Raw genomic sequence first — 26,984 nt, 5'->3', positions numbered from 1 at the left:
AGAAAGAATTAGTAATGGGGATATATAGTAAGTAAGAAAGGGTAATATTAAGAAGGAAGGTACGAACCATGCATATGTATATGCAAGACCATGACCAACACCGACGTGAGTCGGACATTAAGTATTATATTAAGCCATTAGATATTAAGGCATTAAAGATCGTAGGTATTAAATATCGTAAGTATTAAAGCCCGTAAATCGTGGGTATCAAAGATCGTAAATCGTGGGTATCAAAGATCGTAAATCGTGGGTATCAAAGATCGCAAATCGTGGGTATCAAAATCGCAAATCGTGGGTATCAAAATCGCAAATCATGGGTATATAACTCGCAGTCATAAGTAATAGCCATAAGGAATAGCCATCACAAGTCGTAAATCATAAACGTCCCCTCGCCCCTGGAGAGAAAAGAAAGTCGAGCAGTTGGGCGGATTGGGGGTGCTTTTATAATGAAATCCAGCCGGCTCGGACATAAAGCTACTGAAAGTTTTGGCTAGTAAATTCTTTCAATTCTTGTTGGACGATGATGGAAAAAGAAAATTCATATTCGATCCGGATCACATTCGGTCTGCAGTTTGATTAACCTCACGTCATGATCACCTAATTAGCTAATTAAAGCCAGCTCATCATCTCCGAGTTCAATACCACTAGTACACTGCTATAAGCATTATATATGCACTGTCTAGACTCAGTATATATGTTTTTCAAACTCAACTATATATAGTTTATGTCATGATCCGGTCATATCAATCATACATAGGAGCCTTTTAAGCTCGCATGCGCAGTTCCGTTTTTCAAAGTGAAACAACCAGAACCGCGGATCGAATTACCTAACGTTGATCAATATCCCGAGAGAAACAGCTGCGGCGATCTCGAAACTCCCTGGGACTTGACTACTAATGACTAGATATAGTGAATATATATTTGACAATTGTTTCGCAAACCCAGGCCTAGGGATTCTAGATCAAGAACGCCAAGCCGAGTGAGATTAAGTGACCTAGCGAGACCTGCGGATTTTCCTAGCCTGAAAGATCCCCATATCAATTATATTTTTTTCTCGATATAGAGCGCGTTCTATCACGGCTAGGAGGACAGTCCAAAAAAAAAGCGGTGAAATCACTACTGGCATAGTACAGCAGCTGTAGTACTACAGAACGCCGAGACCACCTTGCCAATACTGGATTCTTGCTGCATTGCTAGCACATTGACGGGAATACCGTAGAAAATCCGCACCCTTTCTTGGTACTGTATCTCGGGTGAAGGCAATATAAAAACCCTCCGTATATCACTTCCAGCTCCCGCGATGGTGAACAACTTAAAATCCTGAAATATTGATGTGCCACACCCGATCGAAACACTACAAGTTGTCGATACGCGTGAGTTGAAGGAGCACTAGCTTGGAGTACAGAAAGTACATATGTACGTATACGACACCTCTTATTGCAATTGACTCTCTCCTTACCTAGAACCACTAAACTTTCTATCTAGTCTAACCTCTCCAACTTTCTGTTCATTGACAGAGGGAATATATATATACCGAAATTATTCTCTCCGAGCGCGCAAGCCGAACTTCCCCCGCTTCCTGCAAAAAGACACAAAAATGATCCCCCTCTTTCATATGACATATATGTTTATTGGAGACATGTGCGTGAACATGTATGATATGTACTATATATAGGGCTGTCCCCACAAAAAATGGAGACAAAGTTATTAGTACGTATGCACACGTATGGGCCGTAGATCAGCCGTACTACGGTCTTTCAGCATGCCTAAGCCTTTTTGTTCTCTTTCTTCGAGATACTATGTAATAATCTCTATTTTAACACCATGTTTAGGCCTTACCTCCTCTGCAAAGACAACCGTTTCTACGCCAGCATGACATGTTTCCTGCTCTTCAAGCGAGATTTCTGGAAGATTCAGTTCCAGATTTAGAAGTGTGCTAATGATGATATAGGCGCCAGTCTTTGACATTACGGCATTCGATTCTTTACAGCGCTCGCTTGTGACGCCTATATGGGTAGATGATTAGGTCAACTTTCTAAAAGAGGTAGTATGGGCACATCGAGAAACCTACACTCAACACATCCAGCACCACAGCCACACTTCTTGACTCTTTCCCATGCCTGTTTCAGCAACACATCTATAAACTCAAATGCCTTTGTGCTAATCCCGCTCCCGTCCTTACCACCTTTCGCATCATAAAAAACCAATCTACCCGGTCTCTTCCGCGCCGATTCGCGCTTCATGAATTCCTTTTCGGGCACTTTACACTCTGTTCTTACGTCCCCAGGCATGCTCACAACTATGCCTGGTAGTAAGCTCAATATCGCATGCTGCGCTGCATGAATCGCGCCTGCCACGTTAATTCCCCGTTTTCCGAGGAGGTCTAAGGCCGCCCTCGGGATATCAAGCCACATGCCTTTCGAATAGAGCACTAGCGGCGGGGTATCAACCTCTACAGCGTCGAGAATGCGCTTACACTTATCCATTTTAAAGTATCCAAAGACAACGCTACGGATACAAATAGCGCCGTAGTATGCACGTGACGGGCTCTCGGGAAGCTGCCTGATAGCCTCAGTCTCGATTGGGTCAATATCAGTAAAGTCGCGGGGGGAGGTAGTCCAGTCAACATGGACGAGCTCTACCTGCGCGAGCTTTCGCTCCCAGCTGACGTCTTTGACGAGGTAGGTGCGGCCTTGGTGGAGGAAGATTGCGCCATCGTAAAGACTGAACATTGCACGTGAGGGCTCTACTTCTTCGAGCACATGATTTCTCCGCGCGGTGATATCGACAACTGCGATGTGTCCGTCTTCAGTGTCACGGATCGCGACTAACTTGGACGGGTACGGAAGAAAGCGGGGGTGGCAGTGGTAGAAGCCGAGGGCACCAGGGAGTAATCTTTCGTCGGCGATGGAGGGGAGGTCAGCGCCAAAGTAGATTGTATCCTCGGCAGGTTTTATGGGCATTTCGAAGGCTGCACATTGGATATGTCCTTCACGGACGAGGATATTTTCAAGGTCGACTTGGAGTTGAACGTTTGGTTTTGTGAAGATTTCGTCCGGGTTTGTCATGTAATATTGATCCGTCGGAAATGAATCTCCTACCAAAATTGATAGTGAATCTTTATTTCGCCTTCCAGCCCTTCCGCTTTGCTGTCGAAGATTTGAGATCGAATATGGAAATCCAACAGTGACCACAGCATCTAAAAGGTTAGTAACCCCCAGTGAAATAGCATGACTTAGTCAAACACACCTAAGCTCCCGATATCCACTCCCAATTCTAATGCACTGGTAGCTATGATCCCCATCAACCGCCCTTCAAACATCTCCTTCTCTATCATTCTTCTATCTTGTGGGCTATATCCGCCTCTATATGCCATCACCATACCAACAACCTCCGGTCTCTCCAGTCTTTGCAATTCACTCTTCACAGCTGCCAACAGGCCTTCACAAATATTCCGTGTTCTACAAAAAGCAATCGCTCTCACTCCACGAAGGATCAACTGTGAAAAAAGCTTTGCAGACTCCGATATCGGATCAACGCGGCCTTCGGATGGGTCATTGGCATCTTTATATGGCGTGTTCCAGCAGAGAAACTCTTTCCGGCCAGCGGGAGAGCCGTCTTCTTCAGTCAATTTAACGGTGTCTATCCCAAATATTTTACGCATATGCTGGATATTGGGTCAGCTTTGTGTAAGGTGGTGGAGAGGGGTCTAATTACGGCTTCTGGATTCGCAACAGTAGCAGAGCAGGAAACAAATTTGATCTTGTTATTTCCTAGAGCTGAGCATATTCTCCTAAGCCGTCTCATGATGAAAGCTATATGAGAACCAAAAATCCCGTTGTAAACATGCAACTCTATTAGTTCTCAGCTATCTACTCCTTAAAAATGGCAGAGGAGGATTATGCTAACCATCAACGACTACAAACTTCAGGTTTTTCAAAAACGTTCTCCACTGCTCCTCATTCGGGAGGATGCTTAGATGTAGCATGTCTAATCGTACGTGAGCTTTCATGTCCTAGTAAAAGATGGGTCCTAATGCTGATCTTGGTACCGGGATTCGTGAAAATTACACTGGCCTCGTTCCTGATCGCTCTCCTGTCCTCCATGTTTGTGTCGCCATCAAAAGTCTCAACCCTTATATTTCCTAAGGCATCCCTCATATAACCTAACACCTCGATTAAACTTCTCCTCTGGTCTTGTGCCAGTGCCTTCGTGGGAAATATAAACATAGCTCTTGTTTCGGGATCTTTCTCTAGTTCATGCAGAACAGGAACTTGATATATCAGGGACTTTCCTGACGAAGTTGAAGTCGACACGATGACATGATGCCCATCATGAAGATTATTAATGGCCTCCGCTTGGTGCGAGTATAGCTTGGTGATATTATGTGCGGTATATAGAGCGTTTACAAGATCCTGGGAAAGCTGGAATGTGAGGTCTCCAAATATAGCTTCTTGTGGTGGGAAAATACGATGCCCGTTAGGAACAATCTGATCGGAATACAAATCAGAGACTTTGATCTCTTCAATTATTTCCGCAATTGATTTCCTCTCTTTGGGAATTTCAAGTGGCAAATCTGACGCCGCTGTTAATCCAACTGGACTTTTTGTTTGGACTGGGACATGCGGATGGTATTGGGCTTTGATGCTTTCCACAGCATCAACCCCACTCTCCGCACACTCAGCCAAGAAGGTATTGACTGCAGCCGTAAATTTCTTGTTCCTTTTATTGATCAGCTTCGTCATTTGCGGCATTGAGAAAGTCGGCATTTTAAAGTCATCCTCCTTCGATTTGCCACCTTTGGTTGCCGTCTTCTTCAGATCTCCATCAATAAACTCAAACAATAGAACCTCTTTCGTATGCTTTGTTCTGTCTTTCTTCCCAAGGTCCTCATAAACATCCTCAGCTGCCGCTGTTGCTCGTCCACGACGTGTATCCATACTCGCTGAGGCAGCCATAACATGTATCTGCAGTATTTCTTCATCAACATATATAAACTGTATACTCTTCGGCAGAAGAAATTTAATCTGTGCAATATCTTCCACAACTAGCTCTTTCTTTGTATTGCCCTCAACCGCAGACTTGAGATTGTCAAATGTGGTCGCCAGATGCTTCCTAGTGCAACAGAATGTAAAGACCACATTGAGAGCTCGGTGGACTTTCTCAAGCTCTTTAAAATGCCCGGGCCATGGTATGTCGGTTTTGACTACAGGCGCTTTCCCCTTTGTTGTTTTCCGCGGCTTCTTGAGCTCAGGGGCCGTGGTGCTGCCGGTGGCGACCGGTGGTGAGGCTTCAGGCCCAGAGGGTTTAGATGCACGTTTGCGTTTAAGGGTCGACATTTCTTCCGTCTTCCTTGCGTTCCTGAGATCCCTTGGCCCCTGGTTCCTGGTTCCCGAATAAAGGGTTTATAGGGATCAGATCTGGTGGTGGAAGCTTACCGCAGAGCCTCATGGCGATCGATATCTTATCTTATCTGTATTCTACGTCATCGATCAGACACAGAATATCACTCGATATGGCTAAAGGTTTTGGGGTTAGTTTGAACGTAAGGTATCTGTTTTCGTAAGTCTTGAGTTATATATCCCGTGATCTGTAAATATTACCACCCCTTGGGAAGATAAGATTCCATGAGCGGCGTCCACCAGAAATCAGATCATCCTTGCCCTTACCTTACATGCCATGGTGAAACCATTTTCAAGTGATCCGTCATTGCTTTAAGGGCTTGGAATTTCATGAGGCTCGTATCTATAAGACTAAATTACATCTTTCAATCTGACGAGCCTTATGTCTCTTCAGCTAAGTGAGAAATCAATCTGTGGATGCTGCATAATACCTTTAATTCACGAACTTGATCTTCTATTTATATGCCCGTTTGACCCAATTTATTTCTCTTGCTAATAATGTATATGTGTGTGTTTGTGCTCCTACTCGCGCAAGTGCACCCTCCCAGCACTCTCCCAAAGTTTTTTTTTCTGTTTTTCTGTTTTTTCAAATCCTCCTAAACTTGTTTTCCTGATCCCAGCCTGATATTCCTCAATTTACGGTTTCCTAACAGCTATAGCCCCAATAAAAATTAGATGTTTCCTAAAAGTTGAGGCTCACTCGGGGACTACACACACATTCATGATCGGTAACGCGTTAGATACTAACTTGAAGCCCCCTGGTTATCTTGCTCGCTCTTAAAGCATATCAATACCCACGTATCGAGGAAAATATCATGCAGAACTAGACTAACTATATAGAGATGGCACATGCATAATAAGTATCGAAGTGTTACTCAAAATATTTAATCAAGTGATAGGAGGTGCACTTACTAATAGTATTGTAGTCGTACCCAAATTTGTGTACGAACCACGGCTGAAATTCGAAAATTGGACCTTAATCCAATAAGCCGGCAGTATACGCAGCCTCTCCCAACTCCTCCTCGTACCACTCTGGGCCGCCCAGACCAGTGCTGTGGTCCTCAGCTCCATGCTCCAGCAAAATTTTGTACAACTGCTCATCACGTCTGATCCTTGCAGCGTTCAACGCAGTCTGGCCGTTGTACTCGGCTGGTGGGGCGTTTACATCAGCGCCATTTTCCAACAACACCCTGGCCACTGAAAGGTGACCATTCTCCACTGCTGCCTGTAGTGCTGTGCGGCCACTCTTGATGCAGGGTGTATCATTGATTACATCGGCACCGTTCTTGATAAGATATCTTACTACCTCGAGGTGTCCATTTTCGGCCGCTGCCTGCAATGCAGTACGACCAATTTGGTTGACCCTTTCCTGATGAAAGCTTTGCACATGGGGTTCATTGACTTTACTTACGCCTCTCTTAAGAAGAAGTTTCACCATCGCGAGATTCCCACGACCGGCTGCTCTTTGCAAGAATGACTGGAACTGGATGGAATGCTCAACGTTTCCGGGCAATCTGGGATTAACCCGGAAGTACTCAAGAACAGGTCTGTGAAGACCCCCAGACATTTGCGACTCACGGTAAACATCCAATAACATATCTGTGAGTACTATGAAGCCCATGGTAACGCTCCTGAACACCAGGCTTCCGATATCCTGCGTCATCTTCTCAGCCAATAGAGCACTGATAAGACCGTTACCGTTTTGGATGTAGTCTTCTTTGTCATAACTGGCCAAGAATGCTGCGACGTGCAGGGGATCAATGTCAACTCCAATTTGCTGCAATTGACCACGAAGTTCGCGGTCGGAAAATACCCATAGGTCGTTCAGGGCTTCCGCTGCAGAAGCTCGCTGCGCTGGATCGATAACAAAGAGTCTTCTAAGAAAGGAAACAGCCCTACAGGTAACATCGTACCCAATTTCTTGCAGGGCTCGATATTCGAATTTGATAATGCCACTGCAAAGGTCTGGACGAAGATCTCGAACATTAGGGGAATCATTCCAATCCCCGGAGGGCGCGAACACCGAATCGGAGAAACAGTCAAACTCTTCCTTGAAGTCTTTTGGCACGACCACAAATGGTGAATGATGAGCCAACATCTCATGCACAATACAGCCCAAGGACCACATATCCACGGCAGGGGTAATTGCAGCAGGTAGAATTCCAATCACCTCTGGCGCTTTGTATCTGTTATGATACTCTACTTGTCCCAAGACCGGCCTGGATATGGATATTCCGAAGTTGGCAATCCTGACAGATAGGGATTTTTTGTTTGAGATGAGTATGTGCTACATCGAATTCATTGTCAGAACACTGCTACTCTTATCATTTATGGGAGTGAATTCATACCTCTGGTCTCAAATTAAAGTTAGCAAGGCCTTCTTTGTGAAGATACACAAGACCTTTTAGGAGTTTCCTGGTCAGATTGATCACAAGCCCTTGCTCCATGGGATGACCTCCACAATCTACAGCCTTGTATCTCGCGAGGTCACGGTCTTTGAAGTACTCCATGGCAAAAAATACATCTCCTCCAGGTCTATTTTCATACCACCCATAAAAACGAACAAACAAGTCCGGACGCTACATATTTTTATTAGCAAATGATTCAAAGCGCTTTCCATGAAGAGGTCACTCACGCGAGAAGAGATATTCAACAATCGCAACATGATCCCATGCCCTGGCTTGTTAGGATTCATAGAACCTGGTTCAAAGCGTTTGACCGCTCTTACTTTCGGTGACAAAAATCTGTCTGTTTTTTGCTTGCTAACTGTGTCTTGGGGATTGAGTTTTTTGCATTGGAGCCATTTATCGGTCCCACGCTTTGCAGGCAACCACCAAACAGACTCCCCAGGATGGGTAACAGGGCTAGGGGGGACATTCAAATAGGTGTCCGGGATGACAGTCAATTTCAAGGCTCGTGCATCCTGAATAGAGGCAAAAAGATTTTCTTCAAATCTTTTTTCATTCCCCTTGCGTGAGGGGAGAAGAGGCGCCGAATCTTCAGGCGTTTCAGACATGATGAAAATGAAGATTTTTGGTTGTTATTACCTTGTGAAAGTCAGATACGAAAGCGTTCATGTCAAAGATGAGAGGGGGACTCACAACAACTTCGAATATTCGGTTGACCTAGACCTATTACTTCTTTCTACCTGTAATCAGCTTCGATGCTGATAACAAGAGAAAGTTTTGGTTTGGAAGAACGATCAAAAGGGTTGTGATGAAGATGGGGGATTGGAGTTGATGGGGAGAGATGGTGGTGGGACCTAAGACGGAGGGTGGGAAGAAGAGGTGGGCGACGAGAAGAAGTGAGGTGCGGCCCATGAAAACAAAACAAAAGGATTGCAGGGTACCAGATGGCTAATCTACAGGAGATGGAAACAAAATCAAGATTGATAAACAAAAATCAAGATTGATAAGGGGGTTCCAACTGCAACTGGGTAAACTTTACATGTAGCCACCCCTAGGCCGGTAGCCAACCTGGGACAGAAGAGGAGGGCGGCCGGGTTTTAGCCAGTGAAATGACTCCATATCGGCTTGATATCACTGCTTTCTGTTAAATATTTATGTTCGTCGTGCAATCAGTTTCGTCGTTGCCTCCAAAACGTATGTATCCCAGGGCCAATGTTTATATTAACATCTTTTCTTCGCTTTTCTAGATTTGCCTACGCACATATATATTTATATGCAATTTTTCTCCAAAAATGGCTCTAGCATCCTCACAGAGGAAGATACATACATGTATGTAGGTCTCTTCGACTCTTGAGTCTTTCCAGCATTTAAAAGTTGCTGGCCAAAACGGCAAGCTTACACAATCCAATCTCTGAGCCATGCTCTGCAACCGCAATAGCCCGGTCCTAGCTGTTCTTCGATTCCAAAATGTCACCTGGATTTTATCTCTCTCCTATATTATGCTATCACCGAAGCTATGTGTATGAACCCGAATGCAATAGTAACTTGGATGTAGAGGACGTGCCCAGGCCCGCCCCTGAGTGCTTCCAAGGACTGAAGTTGTCTTTGTAAGAACGCGGCCCCCGACCTAGAAGATAGTAAGACTATGGCATGCTCAATAATACAGTGCGAGAGAAGCGTCCTAATACGATTTGAGACCAAGGAACTGTATTCATACCTATCCACAGATGAATAAGCCCATCAGTAGCGATTAAAAAGTCCTTTATTTTTAGTTAAAACTATAGCGACTGTTGATCCCCTGCCTAACCATACGCACACTAACATTTATTTACATTTACGCGACTTTCAACTATTTAGGTAAGGGCGTGTAATAAGTCTCGTACCCAGGCCTGTACTAATCTATTCTGTATATAAAGTCGGTGCCAAGCCCTTCCCAATTATTAGATTTACATATGTAATCTACTAAATTGAGGATTGTCCAACTAAATAAGACTAGACATCGTGTAAGTAGGTAAATTAGAAGAAAATATAGATCAACAGCTGCCTTTCCCTCCACCGGAAACCCCCCCAAATTAGAACAGACGCTGATTAATTAACATTTGGTAAATTTTATGTTAAGAGGCCTAGGCCACTTACAACATTGATGCTTGCCTTCTCGGCTTTCACTCTTCCATAGCCAGTGAGAGAGGATGGTGTCTATTCTAAGCGAAATAAAGAAGCTATTTTGGGGGTGCGGTTGTGTGTGCACATATACAACGATGTGACCAATATATTCCCTACTCTTTAAGATCAACGCAAAAACAAACTAATCATAGCGCAACAATTGAACAGAACCATTTTGATTTACCGATGATAACTCAAAGTTACTGGTTTGTTTAGCGTTGCAATTACTAACGATTCGATTACTAAAGAAATTCGTGACAGATTACTCAAATTACTATGTGGTTGATAACATTATCATAATATAGAAAACCGATCAGATTTTATGAGATTCTACTATATCGTAGGCATTAGGAATATTAGATCTCGAATATTATCATATAGCAATTTGATAATTGAGAACTTACCCAGTTGTACCAGCCGGAACGCCTCAAGGTGGCAGGTCTCAGGGCTACGGGGTGGTCCTCCGACTAGGTGTGAATCCGCTATCTAGTAGTAACCTCTTAACTCCAACGTGGTTGTGTTCGATTGCCGCGTCCAATGCGAGTTTTCCATAGCTCTTCCATGGTTCATCAGATGCCTCGATATTCGCTAAGAGTATCTGCACAACTCCAAGATGACCGTTTGCCGCCGCCGTTTCTAATGCATGCCCACGATGTCTGGGCTTTCCGTCGACGTTTGTATCCAGCAGGAATCTTACAATATCGACCCTCCCTTTCTTCGCCGCCAATCTCAAAGTATGTTGACCACGCGTAACATGTCCGCCCTCGAGAAGTAATTTAACTACCGAAAAGTGTCCATTCTTCACGGCTGCTTGTAGCGGTGTTTTTTTAGATTTCTTGCCTGGTTTAGCGTGGATATCGACTCCGTGTGTCAGGAGAAATGACACAGCTTTGGCATTCCCATTTCCTGCTACAAAACGCAGTGTTGTGAATCCAGAATACCAGGCGTTGATATCAGCCCCTTCTTCAAGGAGTAGGTTCGCTGTCAAAAGATGTCCACCTTCCACTGCCCCTTGAAATGCCGTTCTTCCAAAGGGTTTGCTTGGCTTGGCATTGACTTCAGCTCCCTTCGCCAAAAGTTCCTTGACAACCTCAAAATGGCCATTCTCAGCTGCTAACTGAAGTGCCGTGGGTCCATGATATCGAAAATTGGCATTGGCTCCGTAGTCTAAGAGTAATGTGACTATCTCTGTGTACCCTAATTCTGCAGCTACCTGTAGCGCCGTTTTTCCGTTGCGCTCACCTGGTTTGGCATTTATTTCAGCCCGATTCTCTAACAACAACTTCACCCAGTCGTAGATTCCACTTCCGGCTGCTGCTGTCAGAGTTGTAGGTCCATGGTAACAGACATTAGGATTGGCTCCGTTCTTTAGTAGCAATTTTCCCATTCTCAAGTGTCCCGTTTCTAACGCCGCTTGAAGGGCCGTTTGACCATAAAGCTTTCCCGGTTTGGCATTGACGTCAGCTCCAGCGTTTAACAGTAACATCGCAACCTTACGATGTCCGTTTCTTGCTGCTGCTTGTAACGCTGTTTGCTCATAAGGCTCGCCTGGTATTGGATTGACTTCCGCCCCGTTTTTCAAAAGCTCTCTTACGACTTCAAAATGCCCTCTTCCTGCTGCTTCTTGAAGCATTAGGGGCCCATAGTACAAAGGGTTAGCATCGAACCCACTTCCTAAGAGCAACCCCACCACTTCAGCATGTCCATTCTTTACTGCTAGTTGGAGCGTTCGTTGGCAATTTTTTCGGTGCCCATTCTCTATGAGCAGTCTGACTACATCTGCGTGGCCATTCTCAGCTGCGAGTTGAAGCGCTTTTTGACCGCCAATACTGGCCCCGCGGCCGTGGATTAAAAGTAATTTTACCGCCTCAATGTGTCCATTTCTTGCAGCCAATACTATCGCCGTTCCGGCGTCAGCTCTTTCTCCCATCTGAAGTAACTGCTTCACCACCCCGGTCTGTCCAGTTTCTGAAGCTGTTTGCAAATCGATCATCCACCAAGATTTTAGCGCAGCCGTAGCAGAGATTCGAAGTCTTGGGTCTGCCACTAACAACTTCTTTAAGAATAGCACGGCTTCTTTGCTCGCTCTGGACTGTAAATAATCCCTTGGAAGAGGTATTGCTCCCTTGCAGAAATCTACCAATAGTTTCATATCTGTAGGTATAGGTTTAGACGAAGCTAGGATACCAGAGGAAGTGGAAATCTTCGTAGATTTCATATCGTCTGCCTGTCGTTCCATGAATGGTGTTTTTAGTGTGAACATTTTGAATAAGAGGCAGCCCAAAGCCCAAATGTCCGCGGGATTTGTGCATCCGATTTCCCTCCCAAATATTCCAAAAAGTTCCGGTGCCATATAAGCCAAGGTTCCTTGTCGAAGGCTTATCGTACTGCCACCTGACGGCTTTGAGAATACTGATATTGCGAAGTTGGTGAGCTTGACACTCAGCGGAACTTTAGATACTATAAGGACGTTCTACATCATTTTAGCAAATCATCAAAATCAACCTTATATCGAAATCTTGGTCTTGGTTTGTTCAGGGAGGGACCCGAACCTCCGGCTTCACATCGCGATGACTTATTCCTTTCTCGTGTAGAAACTCAAGCGCCTCCAGAAGGTTCTTGGTAATCCTTTTAGCAGACTCGTCTCCCAATGCCCCTTGGTCCTCGAGATATTTCTCCAAGTCGCCATCCCGATGAAATTCTGTGGAAATGGGAATAAGATCCTTCGAACTATCATTATAGCCTCGAGAGTAAACTGCAAACAGATCTGGACGCTATCAGGATTCGATCAGAACTGCAGCTTATTAACCACCTCACAAAACTTATTTAGGTACTCACCTCGCTCACAACCGTTAACACCTGAAGTTCCCGCAAATAACCTGCTCCGGGCCTTTCTTCCAGATACTCCCGTTGCAACGTCTTGACAGCTCTAAGCTTATCGGTCGCCCTGTTCCTTTGAAGATAAACAGTTCCATGTCCCCCCTGCCTACTTTTCCGAGGCTCTTCCAAATCCCTCGGGGAGGCTGAGCCTCGACCCCGCCCAGCGGTAGGCTCCACGAGAGTCCAATTCTCGGATTTATGTTGAGGTTGGGCATCGCGCTCCGCCATAATTTGTCGATTCCTTGACTTTCCTTGGCCCCGCTGCCTTGAAGAAACTGTTAATGAGCATCAGTTCCGTAACAAATCATGAAACTATTCAGAGTGGGTACAGACAGATAGTATTGCTTCATACATACATACCTTCGTTCATATGACCAAGAATAAGTATATGTACTGGTAAGCTGGACAACGAAGAAAATTAGTTCTCGCTTGCGCAACAGCGCCCAACATTCCCACGAAGAAACGATAGCGCTGAGTATGAATTGATGGTGAAGGTGAGGCGGGATGGGATGCGGTCCTGTGTTGTTTCGCCGCGCAAAGCGGAGCTCAAGGTCCAATCCTCTAGCTCTCCAAATGACAGCTGTCTATGCAATGCTGCATGCTGCGGCTTCATGCACAACCACATGCATGGAGAAAGTATGCTTTACTCAGTGAGTACGTAGCCCAACAGGGGTGAGTCTAAAAATTTGGACGAAACATATATGCCCGATCGATAAGTTTATTACTCTATCGGGCTTGTTTATTCAACCCTGACCCCAGAGGATGCAAAATAGTTGCTGCTTAGTCATCTTTCCTCGGAGAGTCACCTATGAAGTACCCCGCGAGGCCAGCCAGTCGCCGTAATGGACTCAGTCGCCAATAAAGCTATTTTTTTTCTTCCGAAATTGAGAGGAGTTACCCTGTTTCTTAAATCCACTTTCTATTGAGGGTTGCCAAGACAAACGACAACTGAGTGGTCACGGCGACTGTTCGGCCTCGCGGGGTACTTCCGATGAAGTTTCCAGGTCGACAATGTATATGACATTCGTAGTGTAAAATCTGAGCTTTTCTAAGCACAGTGTAGCTCCAGTATATTGAGAAATGCAAAGAGGAGTGAGACTGCCTTGTGTTTAATCAACTACATGTATTACTCCTCGATGGCGCACTTAGATTGAAACACGCTGAGCAATGGTATGGCGCCTGTCCAAATAAGAAAATTCCGGTTCTAGAGATATCAATTCTCCCCACTGCTGTACGATGACTCATAAATCGCCTTGGCCCTGAAATAAAGTACAAGTACATATACATAGTTACCAAATTTCAAGAATTCCATGGCCAGAATATTCATGAGTAAAAGTTTAAAAGAGCATTCTCACGCCCAAACGGAGAAAACTAGACGTTAATGTTGGTAAATGATGAGATGCCGTGGGAACTCCTTAAGTATGTTGCTATGTGGGTGGTGTGCACATACGCACATACATGTACATGTACCTACAAGTACTCTAGAGTACATACATGCGCACGTACTCAGCTCGAGAATTCTTAACATCTAAAACACCGGTGCTTGAGCCCGAAGAGTCCCAGAATGATTAGTGCGACTTAATATTTCCCTTTCCCGCATCAAGTATAATTACATATGTAAATATAAGCACGGTTGGATTAAGCCTCTGGTTACTAAACTTTGGATCTCTTGGCATCCGTCTCCATTCCCTCGGGACCGACCTCACCTCAACCAAACATTCAGATCAATACCTACCTCCACTGGTCCTAACCAATATGACACCACGTCCTTCAAAAGTTGTCTTCGTGACGGTTGGTGCTACTGCGCCATTTAATGATCTTATCGCGGCCTCCCTATCCTCCACAGTCATCGCTACACTCAGTACCCTAGGATACACGGACCTCCGCATACAATTCGGCACAGGCCGACAGGTTTTCGAGCAACGTCTCTCTGCGACTATTGGATCAAGACACAGCATTAGTGTCAGTGGATTTGATTTTGCTGAGAGTATAAGAGAGGAGATTGCAGCGGCTGATCTGGTCATCTCACATGCTGGTGAGTTCAAGGAGAAGATCTTAGGACAATATGCTGATGATCGTGGCGCATAGGTTCAGGATCAATATTAGATGCATTACGCTATCAAAAAATCTTGATCGTGGTCCCCAATGAAAGCTTAATGGATAACCACCAAAAAGAGCTCTCTGAAGAGCTTGAAAGACAAGGCTATCTCATCGAGGGTCATGTTGAGTATGCATCTCCTTCCCCACCCATCATACATTCATTGTATCTGTGCTCAATCATACACAGGGATCTACAGAATGCTATTTATAAGGCTGAGAAGGCTGAGTTCACACACTTCCCAGAGAACGGGAGCAAGAAGTTCATTAAGCTTGTAGACGAAGAGATGGGGATGCTGAGTTTAGATTGACCTGCGCTGGCTCGCAGGTTGATAGTGAACGAATACATGTAGTTAATTTTGAACTGTGTCACGCACTACTTGGACATGCGTGTCGCACAGTATTTAGATACGCGATAATATACGTCATCGTTATGTAGGACTGACAAGTATGTGTTGTAGATGGTCATTATCACAAAGCACCTATCTTCCTGAGAACCAAAACACACACACAACCCTATATATACACACATCGCCGGACATCAGTTGTCCTTCTAACGCACTAATACACTCAGTACACGTACTCTAGATACACGCAGGACTGTCAAATCTGGTACGAGCACAGAGATTTTACCAGTTATTGATACAATGCATATCGAGACACATGAAAAACAGAGTACCTCGCCAGTCAATGGTAGAGTACCTACACTCAAGTTTCGGTTCTGGAATTTGTAGCCCCTGTACTGACCCTCAAATTATACCGCGGTGCTTTTAAAGGTTCTCAGCACCAATAGGAGTAACAAGCTACGGCCTCTGAGTCTCTAACTTCTGAATGCGAGCCATCATCTAAAGTTAGTTGTTCCAGGTCTCATAGAAACCCATGGAGTAGCTTGGTGGGGTGTATGTAGGTAAGGGTCTAGTCCTTTCTGACACCTGACATCTCCTGGTACTCTACTCTGCCGTGATCCACTACCCCTTAGTAGCTGCACGGACTGAAAACTCTGCACAAGTGTATGCAGTCCGCAAATAGCCGTGTCTCAAATACCTGTCGGCGTAGGTATGGTTTTCATTGAAACAGCGGGGCAAGCCAGATTGAGTAGAGCATGAACAACACGAATTCAGCCACAATCTTGGCAAGGACACACAGTAATTGCAGATCTCCAACTATTCCTCCACACCCCAGTAACGCCCAGCTCGATGCCTACATGTATCTACAATACAATACAGTCGCACTTCTATTTTCCGGTGCCCAAGGCTATTGATTTCGATTTGGGGATCTACTCTAAAGTGCAAAGAATTTGTGCACCTACACGCACGGCGTTGGCCGAGACTTTCATCCGGGCCAGATAAATCGCAAAAAGAACCAACTCCCCTGCATGGATGTGAGCTCTGGACCACAATTCATTGGTCTGTCAATCATGCTTTTTCAGCAGCAACGCCGTTCATCTAACTTTTTGACATACCACACTCAGACATGGCTGAACTGATTGTCCTATAAAAGTGAGATTCAAGAACACAACCCCCCTGCCTTGGGAAGGTTTTCGGGTCCGCTAGTTAGATTCGTCGCATACAAGCGCGATCAGATGGGTAATTAGGTTACATGTTTTCGGCTGGATTCCTCATTTATATAGTAGGTATCTATGCTTTAGCAAATCCTAACTTCCATACATAGCAGACATATTTCCCCATCTACGCTCACGTCATGACAGGACCAATTCCGCCAGAAACAATGTCGGACGAAACTATAGCCCCTATGTCTCCAGACGTCGAGAAAAGACCGTTAGGGTCAATTAAAAGTCAACATGACCAGCCTTCACCAGCAACACCCGAGCCTACCGAGCCTACCGAGCCTACCGAGCCTACCGAGCCCCAAACTGCTGTCATACATGGCGTCGGATGGAATAAACCCACTGTCATTCTTATCCTTTTTCTCGTCGGCCTCATGAGCGGTGTCGGTCATCACATTTTCTACTCACGTCTAGATGGAGAACTTGCAAAGCAGCAGAAGTGGACTATCAGAATCGGTACAGCTCTTGCCTACATATTAGGCAACTCGCTGGCGGTCCTGTGCGGTTTGTCCAGAGATCAATGGTTATGGCACACCCTCAGTAAACGGTCATTTTCGTTGAAGAGCATTGATGCTATCTTCGGTGTCACCTCGAACCCAGGCCACTTTCTTCACTTCGATATGGTGAAGCTTGCAAAGATTGCAACTATCTTGGCTGCCGCAAAATGGTTGTACGCACCGCTTGTAACCCTGTCTACGCCGAGTACGATTTCAGTGGTCATGGAACCACGCTTTTCGAGCACTAATTGCACGGTCAACTCTCTTAAATTTGGCTACGACACAGACCCACATTCGATACGATTAAACCGTACAGATATACCGTACTTACACATGCTCTATCTCAACTCCTCCAGTTCAGGATACCTACGCCAAAGTTCACAAGGCATGAAATACTTTGTGACATCAGCATTCTCGGGGAAAACCACAGCAAAAGATAGCAGCGTACCGTACGGCTCGACAGTCAGAAAAGATTGCGGCCCAAACTGCACCTATTCGGTCGAGTTTCTTGGACCGTCTGTCAATTGCACCGAAATAGACCCGAATACGATTGGCCGATGGACTGAGACGCATATGCATCCTCTCGCAGACTGCGAATCCCCAGGAAATGATAGCAAAACCACTTATCTCCCAATATTCCATTCTCAGCGCTGGAACAACTCGCTTACTAGCTTCTGGGTCCTATACACCACCCCGGCAGCTCCAGACACACGTGTTGCATGCCGCAAAAAGTACGCTTATTCATGTCAAGCCTCCGTTTCACACTACACGGTAAACGAGACCATGAGCGGGCACAATTTCCTGGAGCCCCAAGTAGTTGCTACTGAGAAACTTTACAACATCGAAGACGCTCACCTTGATTACGCATATGCGCCCAACTGGTCGCTCACCGACGTTCTCATTTCGTTATTCCAGGGAGAGCGTGGCTGGGACATCACGAACAGCGTCACCGAAGGCCGCTACAAGCGGAAACCGGCCGAAAACGCGACTACCCTAGCAAGCGCGACACCACTGGTCAATTTTGACAGAACAGTGCATCCCTTAGGACCGGCCATTGAAAACATGGTGCACAAGATGACAGCCTCATTACTTTCAGATACCATCCTCCACTACTCCGCCAACACAAGCTCAATCTGCACTTCGGTCGAGTGGAAGAGTGTGTATCGGTACAGGCCATTCGAGCTTGTCCTTACGTACTCAATTGCATTGGGTATTGCGGCGATTATAGCAGTGCTCGGTCTACATGCGCTTGTATTAAATCGTGAAAAGATTGATACTAACTCTTCTTTCATCTCCATCTTCCATGTGTTGAGGAATTCGGACTTGGACCACTCGGTACCGGCGAAAGAGAAGAGATTGAAGTGCCGTGTGATATCGCCCGCGGGTGAGGTTGGGTTTTATGAGGTGCCCAAGAAGCCGAAGTCATGATGACACTGGAAAGAGTTTGATGTAATTGTATGAGTCAGCGCTATGTATTTTTTTCCGTTTGTTTCGGGTGTTAGGGTTGGCGTGATGGGTTGATTATGTTGCTATGTAGTAATTGGAGTCGAGGTGGTGTATATATGTTATATGTACCATTAGTTAATGAATTCTCAGAATAAATACTTATATTCGTATCTCTAGATCTCGGGCTTAGGTGAAATCAAAACTGAGAAGGCGGCTTGTGCGCATATATTTGCCAGACCGCGCCAGAGGCAAAAGGTTTCTGGTCAGATGGATAGTTGCTACATCTATCAACCCCGGAGATACTCCCGTTCGACCTATGATGAGCAAGGTCGAAGTTAAATCTATCGTGGATCCGCTTCACCGATTCTCGCGGATCCCGTTACTGAGCTAACACCATCTAAGCCACTCGTATGCATCCAGTAAACCGGATAGTACGCACCTGCCTAGATGTATGCTTACACACTGTTAATCATAAGGTATCACTCGATTCATCAATTATCACTCGGATATGAGGAATGCTCACAGGGTCTCACTCGGTTTTTTGCCGTGGAGGCGGGGTAGGGCTGGTAGGGTCGGTTGGGCCGGAATACTGAGGGATTGGTGGTAGGGCTAGTGGGGTTGGTATTGAGCTGTTGGTGGGGTTGTTGGTGGGGTTGTTGATAGAGTGTTGGTAAGGTTCGAAGTCGTCGGGCTCCCCTCGTCCCTTTTCGTCTTCCACTGCACACTGTGTCGTGGGGCTTCAAGCTGCCGTCTCCAGAGGGGAACAAGGTGTAGAGGTTTGTTGGTGGAAGGTCCAGAGACCTCGTATGTGGTATGGTAGATCTGGTGTAGTAGTAATGGTCGAAGAGGGAGTAGATGGATTGGTGGAGTGGAGTGAATGTGCGTGCAGCATGCTCCGCTGCCTCGTTATACGCTGCAAAAATACCCCACTTTATACTGCCATTTCCCCGAGCCTGCTGTTACCCAGCTTAGGGTTCTTTCTTCTTATTTTGCACTCTTGGTGGAGTGTTACCCGGTTGTTGGCTCTGTCAATCCCTACTGTCCGATCCGCTCCAAAACATTGCGGACGTGGTAACTTCAACTATGTACGGAGAAGGGGGAGAAAACATCAGTCGCTCATCTCATTCCTAGGTAAAGTATAATTCAGTGTCCCCTATTCGTTGTCAGATTGCCCGAATATAGATCTGATTCTCTTGACAGGTGTCCGGTTGCAGAAGACATAAGAAGCGAGAATCCATCTGTGCTGGGCAGAGATTCAAATTAGCACCAACATGGTAGGGAGGAATGCTCAATGCTGTTCATCAACGAAGATTGATTTCCATGCATACGTTACATGAACTTGACAACAAGTAATATCATACAACATTCCAAATCATAGCTGGGAGGAGCTGCTACTCCCCCCCCCCCCCCTCAGATGGGAAGGACTGAGTTACTTGGTTCTGTCTAGCTTTGGACTGCTGGTTCCTCCCAGCGTATGATGGTTGGTTGTTTTCTCTGCCCATGGGATTTCATCTGGATTTCATTTCTGGCACAGATTTTGTAGTAAGTACCAATACTTGAGAATAGTGCCCCCCCAGATTTCTAGTCTTGTTAACAGAGTCCGGGACTGCAGTATTGAACCGGTATACACAAGTCTGAAATGTAATTGATCCAGGGTAACAGAGAAGAGAAAATATCACTTTTTTGGCCTCTTCAAGCTCGGGTATAATGCAGTTGGCTGTTGGCTGGCCTCATAGCATATCACTGCACTTCTTCGATCATGGAATATCACTTCCACCCAACACAATACTTTGGCCAATACTATTGTCGCTATACCGCAAATACAGCCAACTACAGTTCGACATAAAAGAGAATTCTTCCGAGTCGGGTGTGTGTGTGGGTTAGGGTTCCCAATAGACGATAGCCGCAACTTGATCGTTACCGAGAACAAAGGACGGGATTGTGCAATCATTGGTCTGTGCGCTCGGGAAGACTTATTTTTTGGAATTGAAGGAAGGATTCTTGAGTTGAAGTTTTTCCAGATACTTACTCATGTATATAGGCACCGTTATGATATAGCAATGGAGATTTTATATCAGTTCCTGGACGGAAATGTAATTTTCTAGAAGCAATCTCTCCTGCATATGTAAGTAAAGTGCTGTACGCGCTCTAGCAGGGGAAGACAGGGGATGAGAGAAGTGGCTGGCTGGAACAGTCGGTCGGTCAAGTCAGTCAGGGATGTGATTTGCATTCTACACGTCTCCCCAACCCTCTCACGCTCACTGTGGCCTCTCTTCTCTCTCTCCTCTCTTTTCTCTCCCTCTCTCTCTGCAGCAGAAGTTGGCCACTGCTCCTATCCTAGTACTGCTCCTAATTCTACGTAACGAACGTATTGGATGATTATTGCTCTTACCTTGCACACACACACGCTCTCTCTCTTCTCTTCTCTTTACGCCCCCATTAACGTTCCCTAGATATTCTTAGGAGGTTAGGAGATACTCACTGCCGAATCCATCCATTGAAGTTGTTGCATAAGCCAGGATCCCACGCACTCTTTTCCAGACCACTTAATACAACGCGTCGGACGCGTTCAACACCTCGAAAACCGTACCCCCCCACACCCCCGGGCCGTCCAAAAGTCGCCGCCGAAAAAACACCGCCACAACACCACCCCACGATGTTCATCCCCCGCTCGCTCCTCGCCTCGGCCTATGCACATCTCAAATCGCACGCTCACTCGACCAACCCGTCCATCCTGATCCTCTGCGCCCTCGACATCGACTCCCTCTGCGCCACACGCATCCTCACCCACCTCCTCAAGCGCGACTACATCCCGCACAAGATACATCCAGTGTCGGGGTACCAGGAGCTCGAGCGGCTCAACGATACCCTCGTCCGTGAGAATGAAGACTTGCGATTTGTGATCTGTCTGGGCCTCGGTGGTCTCGTGGATATTGCGGCGTTCCTGGACCTGGGTGCGGCGGTAGAGTGCTGGGTGGTTGACGGGCGTCGCCCGTGGAATCTATACAATGTCTTTGTGGGCGACGGGAAGGTAAAGGGGGGCAGGCATGGTGTTGGTGAGTTGGGCGGGGTAAAGTGCTGGGACGACGGGGATATCGAGGAGGACCTCAGAGTGGAGGGGGTAGCATTTAGGGCGCTGGTCGAGATGCCGGAGACAGATAGTGAGAGCGAGAGTGAGGATGAGGAGGAGGATGAAGGGGAAGATGAGGAGGATGCGAGCGCACACAGCACGGATGAGGATGATGGGGGTGGAGCCCTGTTGGATGAGGGGATGCTGGCCGGGGTCAAGGGGGCCAATGTGCGCAAGAGGAAGAGCTCGGATGAGCCTGAGGATGTCTCGGACGACGATGGGAGTTCGAGAGTCCGGAGAAGACGCCGAGGTAGTAATGATGAGGTATTTATGGCACTTGGAATTTTACAGGTCTACTACTTTTACGGCTTCTAGCTACTGATCATTGACCCTAGGAATCTTCCGGCGCTTCAACACCGCTCCTACAGTCGTATACGCTCCTCTCGGCGACTACGGTACCCACCACAGCTATGGCCTCGTCTCCTCCACCCGCACGATCCCACTCTCCGTTATCATCACCTTCGCAGCAGCTACCGCGCCGTCCACAGCCCACCGCAAAGCACCTCCGCCGAAAATTACGAAAGCTCCGAGCCCAGCACGAATCCAAAATCGCAAACTACTACTCCCAAGGCACCTGGTACGGCGAACCAATCTCCGGCCTTCTGTACTCCCTTGCCTCCGATCTTGGCCGCGAAGATAACGATCTTCTCTGGTTAGCAATTGTCGGCGTCTCCTCCGGCGAGATCTACGGCCATGGTATTTCATCTGGGCCCCCGAAAAAGTCCTCAGATATGGGCTGGGTCAGTTCCCGTGAAGAGCAGATCCGCAGCGTCCTCCGAGACGAGGTCCGACGTCTCAACCCCCCAGAGGTCAGCAGCGCCGGTGGTTTTGGCGGCAGCTCCAGCAGTGCGACCAATAACTCACTGCAGACCACAGCACGATCACCAGACGACAAGGCGATACGGATGTCCCCCGAGTTCAGGTTCATGCTGATTCGGCATTGGTCATTATACGACTCGATGCTGCATTCGAGCTTTCTGGGGACTAAACTGCACATCTGGTCCGAGCACGGGCGGAAGCGCCTGCATAAGCTGTTGGCGAAGATGGGATTCTCCCTCAACCAGTGCAAGCAGAGCTACACACACATGGACATGGACCTAAAGCGCACACTCCGTGACCGCCTAGAAAAATATGCGCCACTATACGGCCTCGAGGGTGTAGTCCGAGAAGGCTTTGTCCGCTGCTGGGGCTGGAGCGGTTGCTTGAGCGCCGTAGACGTCGCATACGTCATTGGCGGCCTCCTCGAAATCGGCAAAAAGGGACTCGCAGCAGTCCGTCTCGGCGACGGCGAAGTCATCGAAAGCGAAGCCGAGGGCCGCCGTGAGGAGAACAGAGAATCCGAGACGTGGATCGAGAACTTCTGGGGCGCCTATGACGCACTGGAAGAGTATAACACCCCCTCCTGGGCCCACACATATCAAGTCAGCTAACACGCCGTAGCATAGAAGCCCTTAAACTAGCGCTCCCAACAGCAATGGACCTGCACCGCGCAATCCTGCGCACGGGAACAGCACTCATCGAGAAGCGCCAGATCCGCCTGCTGCGCGCATACCGTCTCGCTGTCGTCAAGGAGGGCCCCGACGTCGCAATCTTCACACATCCCAACGCGGTGTCGAAGCTCGCGCTCTGGCTCGGAGACGCAATCTTGGAGCAGGAGCGCGAGCAGGAACGGAAAAAACATCTCCCGCTCGTGGTCGCATCGTTGAATGAGCGCCGTGGAGTCTATATCGTCGTTGGCACAATTCCTGGCGGGCGAGTCTCGGGAGGTGCTAAGAAGAATAAAGAAAAGGAGAAGGAGAAGGAGAAAGATAAGGGGAAGAAGCCGGCGAAGGATGGCGATGATGAGGAGGAAGAAGAGGAGGAAGAGGACGACGACGAGGAGGATGAAGAGGAGGAGCGAAGGAGGGGGAGAAACAAGTTCGGAATTGCGTTCCAGGAGGTGGCGAGCACAACCCAGGCGCGCATCAGGATCGATGCCTTTGAGGCGACGGTTGTGGAGGTGCGGAAGGAGGATCTTGCGGGGTTCCTGGAGGGGCTGAGTACAAAAATTATATTGGGTTAGGTTAGGTTTAGGTTAGCTCTCTTCTAGTACTTTTTTTTCTTCTGGCTTTTGTTTCCCCCGTAGGATTTTGCTGGAGTTTTTCCTCTCTTCTTCTTTCTTCTTCAGTTTTGAATGTGTTTTTAAGTGTACTTTTTTTTTGGACGGTGACGGTGCTGTCTGTGCGCATGTGTAGGGCTATTTAACTATACATGTTCCGGTTGCTTTTGTGCTTGTAAAATAGATTTTTTCCCTTCTTTTCTTTTCTTCCTTTTTTTCTTCTTCTTTTAGTCCTTGATCATAGGGGGTGTCTGGGTATGTAGGGTATCAGTGTAATATTGTAAGCCGCGACAAGGAAAGTGTTTTTTGTATAGAAAGAGGCGGGTTTGTTTTTTACTGTTTGCGTTTTGCGCTCTTTGATGGGTGTGTTGGGTGTGTGAGAATGAGGGGAAGTTAGGGAGACGGGGGTGTTAGGCAGCGGAGGGGAAAATGGGAGAGAATACCATCGTGGCATATATACATGTCTAATAAGCTTACCAGCCGACCAAGTTATGGATGTTTGGTATGGATGTGAATGCGAATGTGAGTGTGAGTGTGAGTGTGGGTAGTGACAAATTGTTAATAGTGTAAGGGGAACGGGACAGGACATCACGGAATCTACAGCCAATGATATTATTGTAAGGATACAAACACACGCCTAGCTGACGGGTTGAGGGCGGTGCCTAGAGCTGCCGCATTGGAACCGGATTTCTAGCCTTTCAAACGGGACTGTGTAGTCCAAATCCTCAGCCCTCTGCTCTAGAAAGACTGCTCCTAGCCCAACTACGGCGAGACTCTTTCGTGAATGTTTCGTTTATCTTGTTGGGTGTTTGTTGGGTCATAGAATATCACTCGTAGTATGGCTCGCAGCGTTAATGATCAGTATGTGATGGTTGGATGGATGGGAGTGGGGGATAGATAAGCATTGGTTTCAGGTTGTAGGCGGATGTCCGCATTGTCACCCTAAATCTTACGCGAGTGATAGCACATGAATCTAATCCCACCTGTAGGGCGCATCTCTCCGTGGCACGTGCACAATCCCGTAGATCCCTCCCCCATCCGATAAAACCCAGGTCATGTCTGGAAAAAAAGAGAAAAACCGCGGATATATTCCCATCATACACCTCACACCACCACCCCCCGACATCGCCATAACGATAGCAAAAAAAGGAAATGGTGGAAGGGGGAAGGGGAGGGGGGGTGGGAAACAAAACGAGTCTTTTTAAAAAAAAATCCAACCCTCCAGAAAGATATCTAACTACTATTGTACCCATCTATCTCAAGCCCATGGGCGCATGATCTCTCAACCATTAAGCCCCTCAAATCCCCATTAACTGACCCTCTCAATTCTATGCTGAAAAAGAAAAGGTGTTTACAACTTGCTAATGACAGCATCGGCGTACTGGGTGTTTGTTGACTTTCCGCCCAGATCTCCAGTCAAGGACTTACCCTCGGCAAGGGTTGCGAAGATGGCCTTCTGAATCTTCTCGGCGTGCTCTGAGAGCCCCATATGCTGCAACATCATGACTGATGACAGGAGGAGCGCAGTGGGGTTGGCAAGGTCCTTTCCAGCAATATCAGGTGCAGAACCGTGGACAGCCTCGAAGATGGAGCACTCGTCTCCGATGTTTCCAGAGGGGGTCAAACCAAGACCACCGATGAGACCGGCGCAGAGATCAGAGAGAATGTCTCCGTACAAGTTAGGCATAACAAGGAGAATGTCGGAGTAGAGATCGGGGTTGGTAGTCATCTATTCACAGCCATTATCAGCCTACAATTTGTTCGATAGCTCAAGGAGCTTACCTTCAAGCAAGCGTTGTCCAGTAACTCAGCGTCGAATTCAATATCCGGGAACTCCTTGGCGATCTCGTTTGCGGTGTTCAGGAACAAACCATCACTCATCTTCATGATGGTGGCTTTGTGAACAGCGCGGACCTTCTTCCTTCCAATCATCTGGGCGTGCTGAAAAGCGAATCGCAGAACCCTCTCGGAAGCCTCCCTAGTGATCAACTTGATGGACTGAACCACACCGTCGACAACGACGTGCTCGATACCAGAGTACTCTCCCTCGGTGTTCTCACGGATGAGAATTGTGTTGACATCATCATACGCAGTCTTGTAACCGGCGATAGAGCGGCAGGGACGGACGTTGGCGAAAAGGTTGAAGGTACGACGAAGAGTCAAGTTGAGCGAGACGTGACCCTTTCCGATGGGGGTCTAAGATGGGGTTAGCTTTAAAATGCCTTGCTACACTAAACGCTAGCTTCAGGAAACGCACAGCTAGGGGTCCCTTGAGGGCGACCAAGTTCTTCTTGACGGACTGGATCGCAGCATCGGGGATCGCAGTTCTTCCGTCTACCAAAATTGGGGTGACATCGACGGATTCCCATTCGATAGGGGCCTGTGCGCTGTATCAGCCGCTGACATCACGAAAATGAGGTGGGGGTACGAGCTTATCACTCGGAACAGCGATAACGGTTTCACAAGATGTGGCAATACAGGAAAGTGAAGAAAACTGCAGGATTCGAAGAGCATACCTTAGCAGCAGCAAATATGCTCTTGACTGACTTGGAAATCTCCGGGCCGATACCGTCACCCTCGATGAAGGTTACTGTGTAGTTTCCCTACAAGCCGTATCAACTCATGAACTTGACTCTCTCGCCTACTAGCACACTCATCACAGCATCTTCCGGGAGACCCGCTTCGTTCGTTGTTCTCGGTGAAGATGTGTTGATGTAGCACTACTACTACAAGTTTTCTGCGGGAAAAGTGGGGGTTACGAACAGCTGCATTTTTCTTCCCCTTGAATTCGGCGATCTTCTTCTGTTCGGTGGCGTATGCTCTTCGGAACTATATTGTTTCCTTTCGGTCAGAAAAGTTTTCCGTATTGAATTTCGATATATTTCAATAAAGCAAGAAGAAAAAGCAAATAATAAAAAACTCTTACCAGGGCGGCTCTTGACTGGACCAGTGGTCGAGCAGCAAAGAGGCTCCGGGAGGCAGAGCGAGCGGCGAACATAATTTTAGAGGTAACTTTAGAAGAGAGAAGAAGAGGCTTATCGGTATTCTAGGTACAAGCGTTAAACAGAGGAGAAGAGAGGAGGAGCAATGGAGAGCGATTTCGGATGGAGGGGGTTTCGTCTTGAGACTTACCTAGTTTATGCAAGTTTATGCACACACGCGCTTTCCTAGACAAGCGTTTAGAGGGGGCGTCATTCAGCGTCTCCCTGCCGTTGCCGTTCCAGGCGGCTTTCGGGTCTGCGGGTTTGTGGGAGTCTTAGTCATCAATCAATCCATCTGATAGCAGTCAAAGGTGT

At 47.0% G+C, this 26,984-nt stretch overlaps 7 protein-coding genes across 7 annotated transcripts; 3 read left to right on the top strand and 4 right to left on the bottom strand.

The window, feature by feature from the left end:
• Positions 1-1,738: 1,738 nt before the first annotated feature.
• H6S33_001829 (uncharacterized protein) lies at positions 1,739-5,339 on the bottom strand (the record flags this gene model as incomplete). Its single annotated transcript, XM_044833199.1, has 7 exons — positions 1,739-1,747; positions 1,840-2,006; positions 2,072-3,199; positions 3,250-3,667; positions 3,718-3,854; positions 3,910-3,990; positions 4,052-5,339. 7 exons carry the CDS (start codon positions 5,337-5,339, stop codon positions 1,739-1,741), a joined length of 3,228 nt encoding a protein of 1,075 aa, XP_044693890.1.
• A 1,039-nt stretch (positions 5,340-6,378) lies between these two features.
• Positions 6,379-8,418, bottom strand: H6S33_001828 (uncharacterized protein; the record flags this gene model as incomplete). Its single annotated transcript, XM_044833198.1, has 5 exons — positions 6,379-7,689; positions 7,751-7,981; positions 8,038-8,078; positions 8,131-8,150; positions 8,246-8,418. 5 exons carry the CDS (start codon positions 8,416-8,418, stop codon positions 6,379-6,381), a joined length of 1,776 nt encoding a protein of 591 aa, XP_044693889.1.
• Positions 8,419-10,421: 2,003 nt separating this feature from the next.
• H6S33_001827 (uncharacterized protein) lies at positions 10,422-13,081 on the bottom strand (the record flags this gene model as incomplete). Its single annotated transcript, XM_044833197.1, has 3 exons — positions 10,422-12,446; positions 12,526-12,747; positions 12,812-13,081. The coding sequence occupies 3 exons, from the start codon at positions 13,079-13,081 to the stop codon at positions 10,422-10,424; spliced, it is 2,517 nt and encodes an 838-aa protein (XP_044693888.1).
• Positions 13,082-14,608: 1,527 nt separating this feature from the next.
• H6S33_001826 (uncharacterized protein) lies at positions 14,609-15,261 on the top strand (the record flags this gene model as incomplete). Its single annotated transcript, XM_044833196.1, has 3 exons — positions 14,609-14,888; positions 14,942-15,080; positions 15,141-15,261. The coding sequence occupies 3 exons, from the start codon at positions 14,609-14,611 to the stop codon at positions 15,259-15,261; spliced, it is 540 nt and encodes a 179-aa protein (XP_044693887.1).
• Positions 15,262-16,678: 1,417 nt separating this feature from the next.
• Positions 16,679-18,442, top strand: H6S33_001825 (uncharacterized protein; the record flags this gene model as incomplete). Its single annotated transcript, XM_044833195.1, has 1 exon — positions 16,679-18,442. One exon carries the CDS (start codon positions 16,679-16,681, stop codon positions 18,440-18,442), a length of 1,764 nt encoding a protein of 587 aa, XP_044693886.1.
• A 2,674-nt stretch (positions 18,443-21,116) lies between these two features.
• Positions 21,117-23,652, top strand: H6S33_001824 (uncharacterized protein; the record flags this gene model as incomplete). Its single annotated transcript, XM_044833194.1, has 4 exons — positions 21,117-21,476; positions 21,522-21,854; positions 21,926-22,977; positions 23,031-23,652. The coding sequence occupies 4 exons, from the start codon at positions 21,117-21,119 to the stop codon at positions 23,650-23,652; spliced, it is 2,367 nt and encodes a 788-aa protein (XP_044693885.1).
• Positions 23,653-25,039: 1,387 nt separating this feature from the next.
• Positions 25,040-26,686, bottom strand: H6S33_001823 (uncharacterized protein; the record flags this gene model as incomplete). Its single annotated transcript, XM_044833193.1, has 6 exons — positions 25,040-25,417; positions 25,471-25,884; positions 25,946-26,068; positions 26,205-26,291; positions 26,452-26,517; positions 26,615-26,686. 6 exons carry the CDS (start codon positions 26,684-26,686, stop codon positions 25,040-25,042), a joined length of 1,140 nt encoding a protein of 379 aa, XP_044693884.1.
• Between the last annotated feature and the right edge of the window lie 298 nt (positions 26,687-26,984).

The sequence above is a fragment of the Morchella sextelata genome (assembly GCF_020137385.1).
Source record: "Morchella sextelata strain SCLS chromosome Unknown scls_11, whole genome shotgun sequence".
NCBI lineage: Eukaryota > Fungi > Ascomycota > Pezizomycetes > Pezizales > Morchellaceae > Morchella > Morchella sextelata.
The sequence above is the reverse complement of the archived record's forward strand: the minus strand, read 5'-3'. Positions and strand labels throughout refer to the sequence as shown.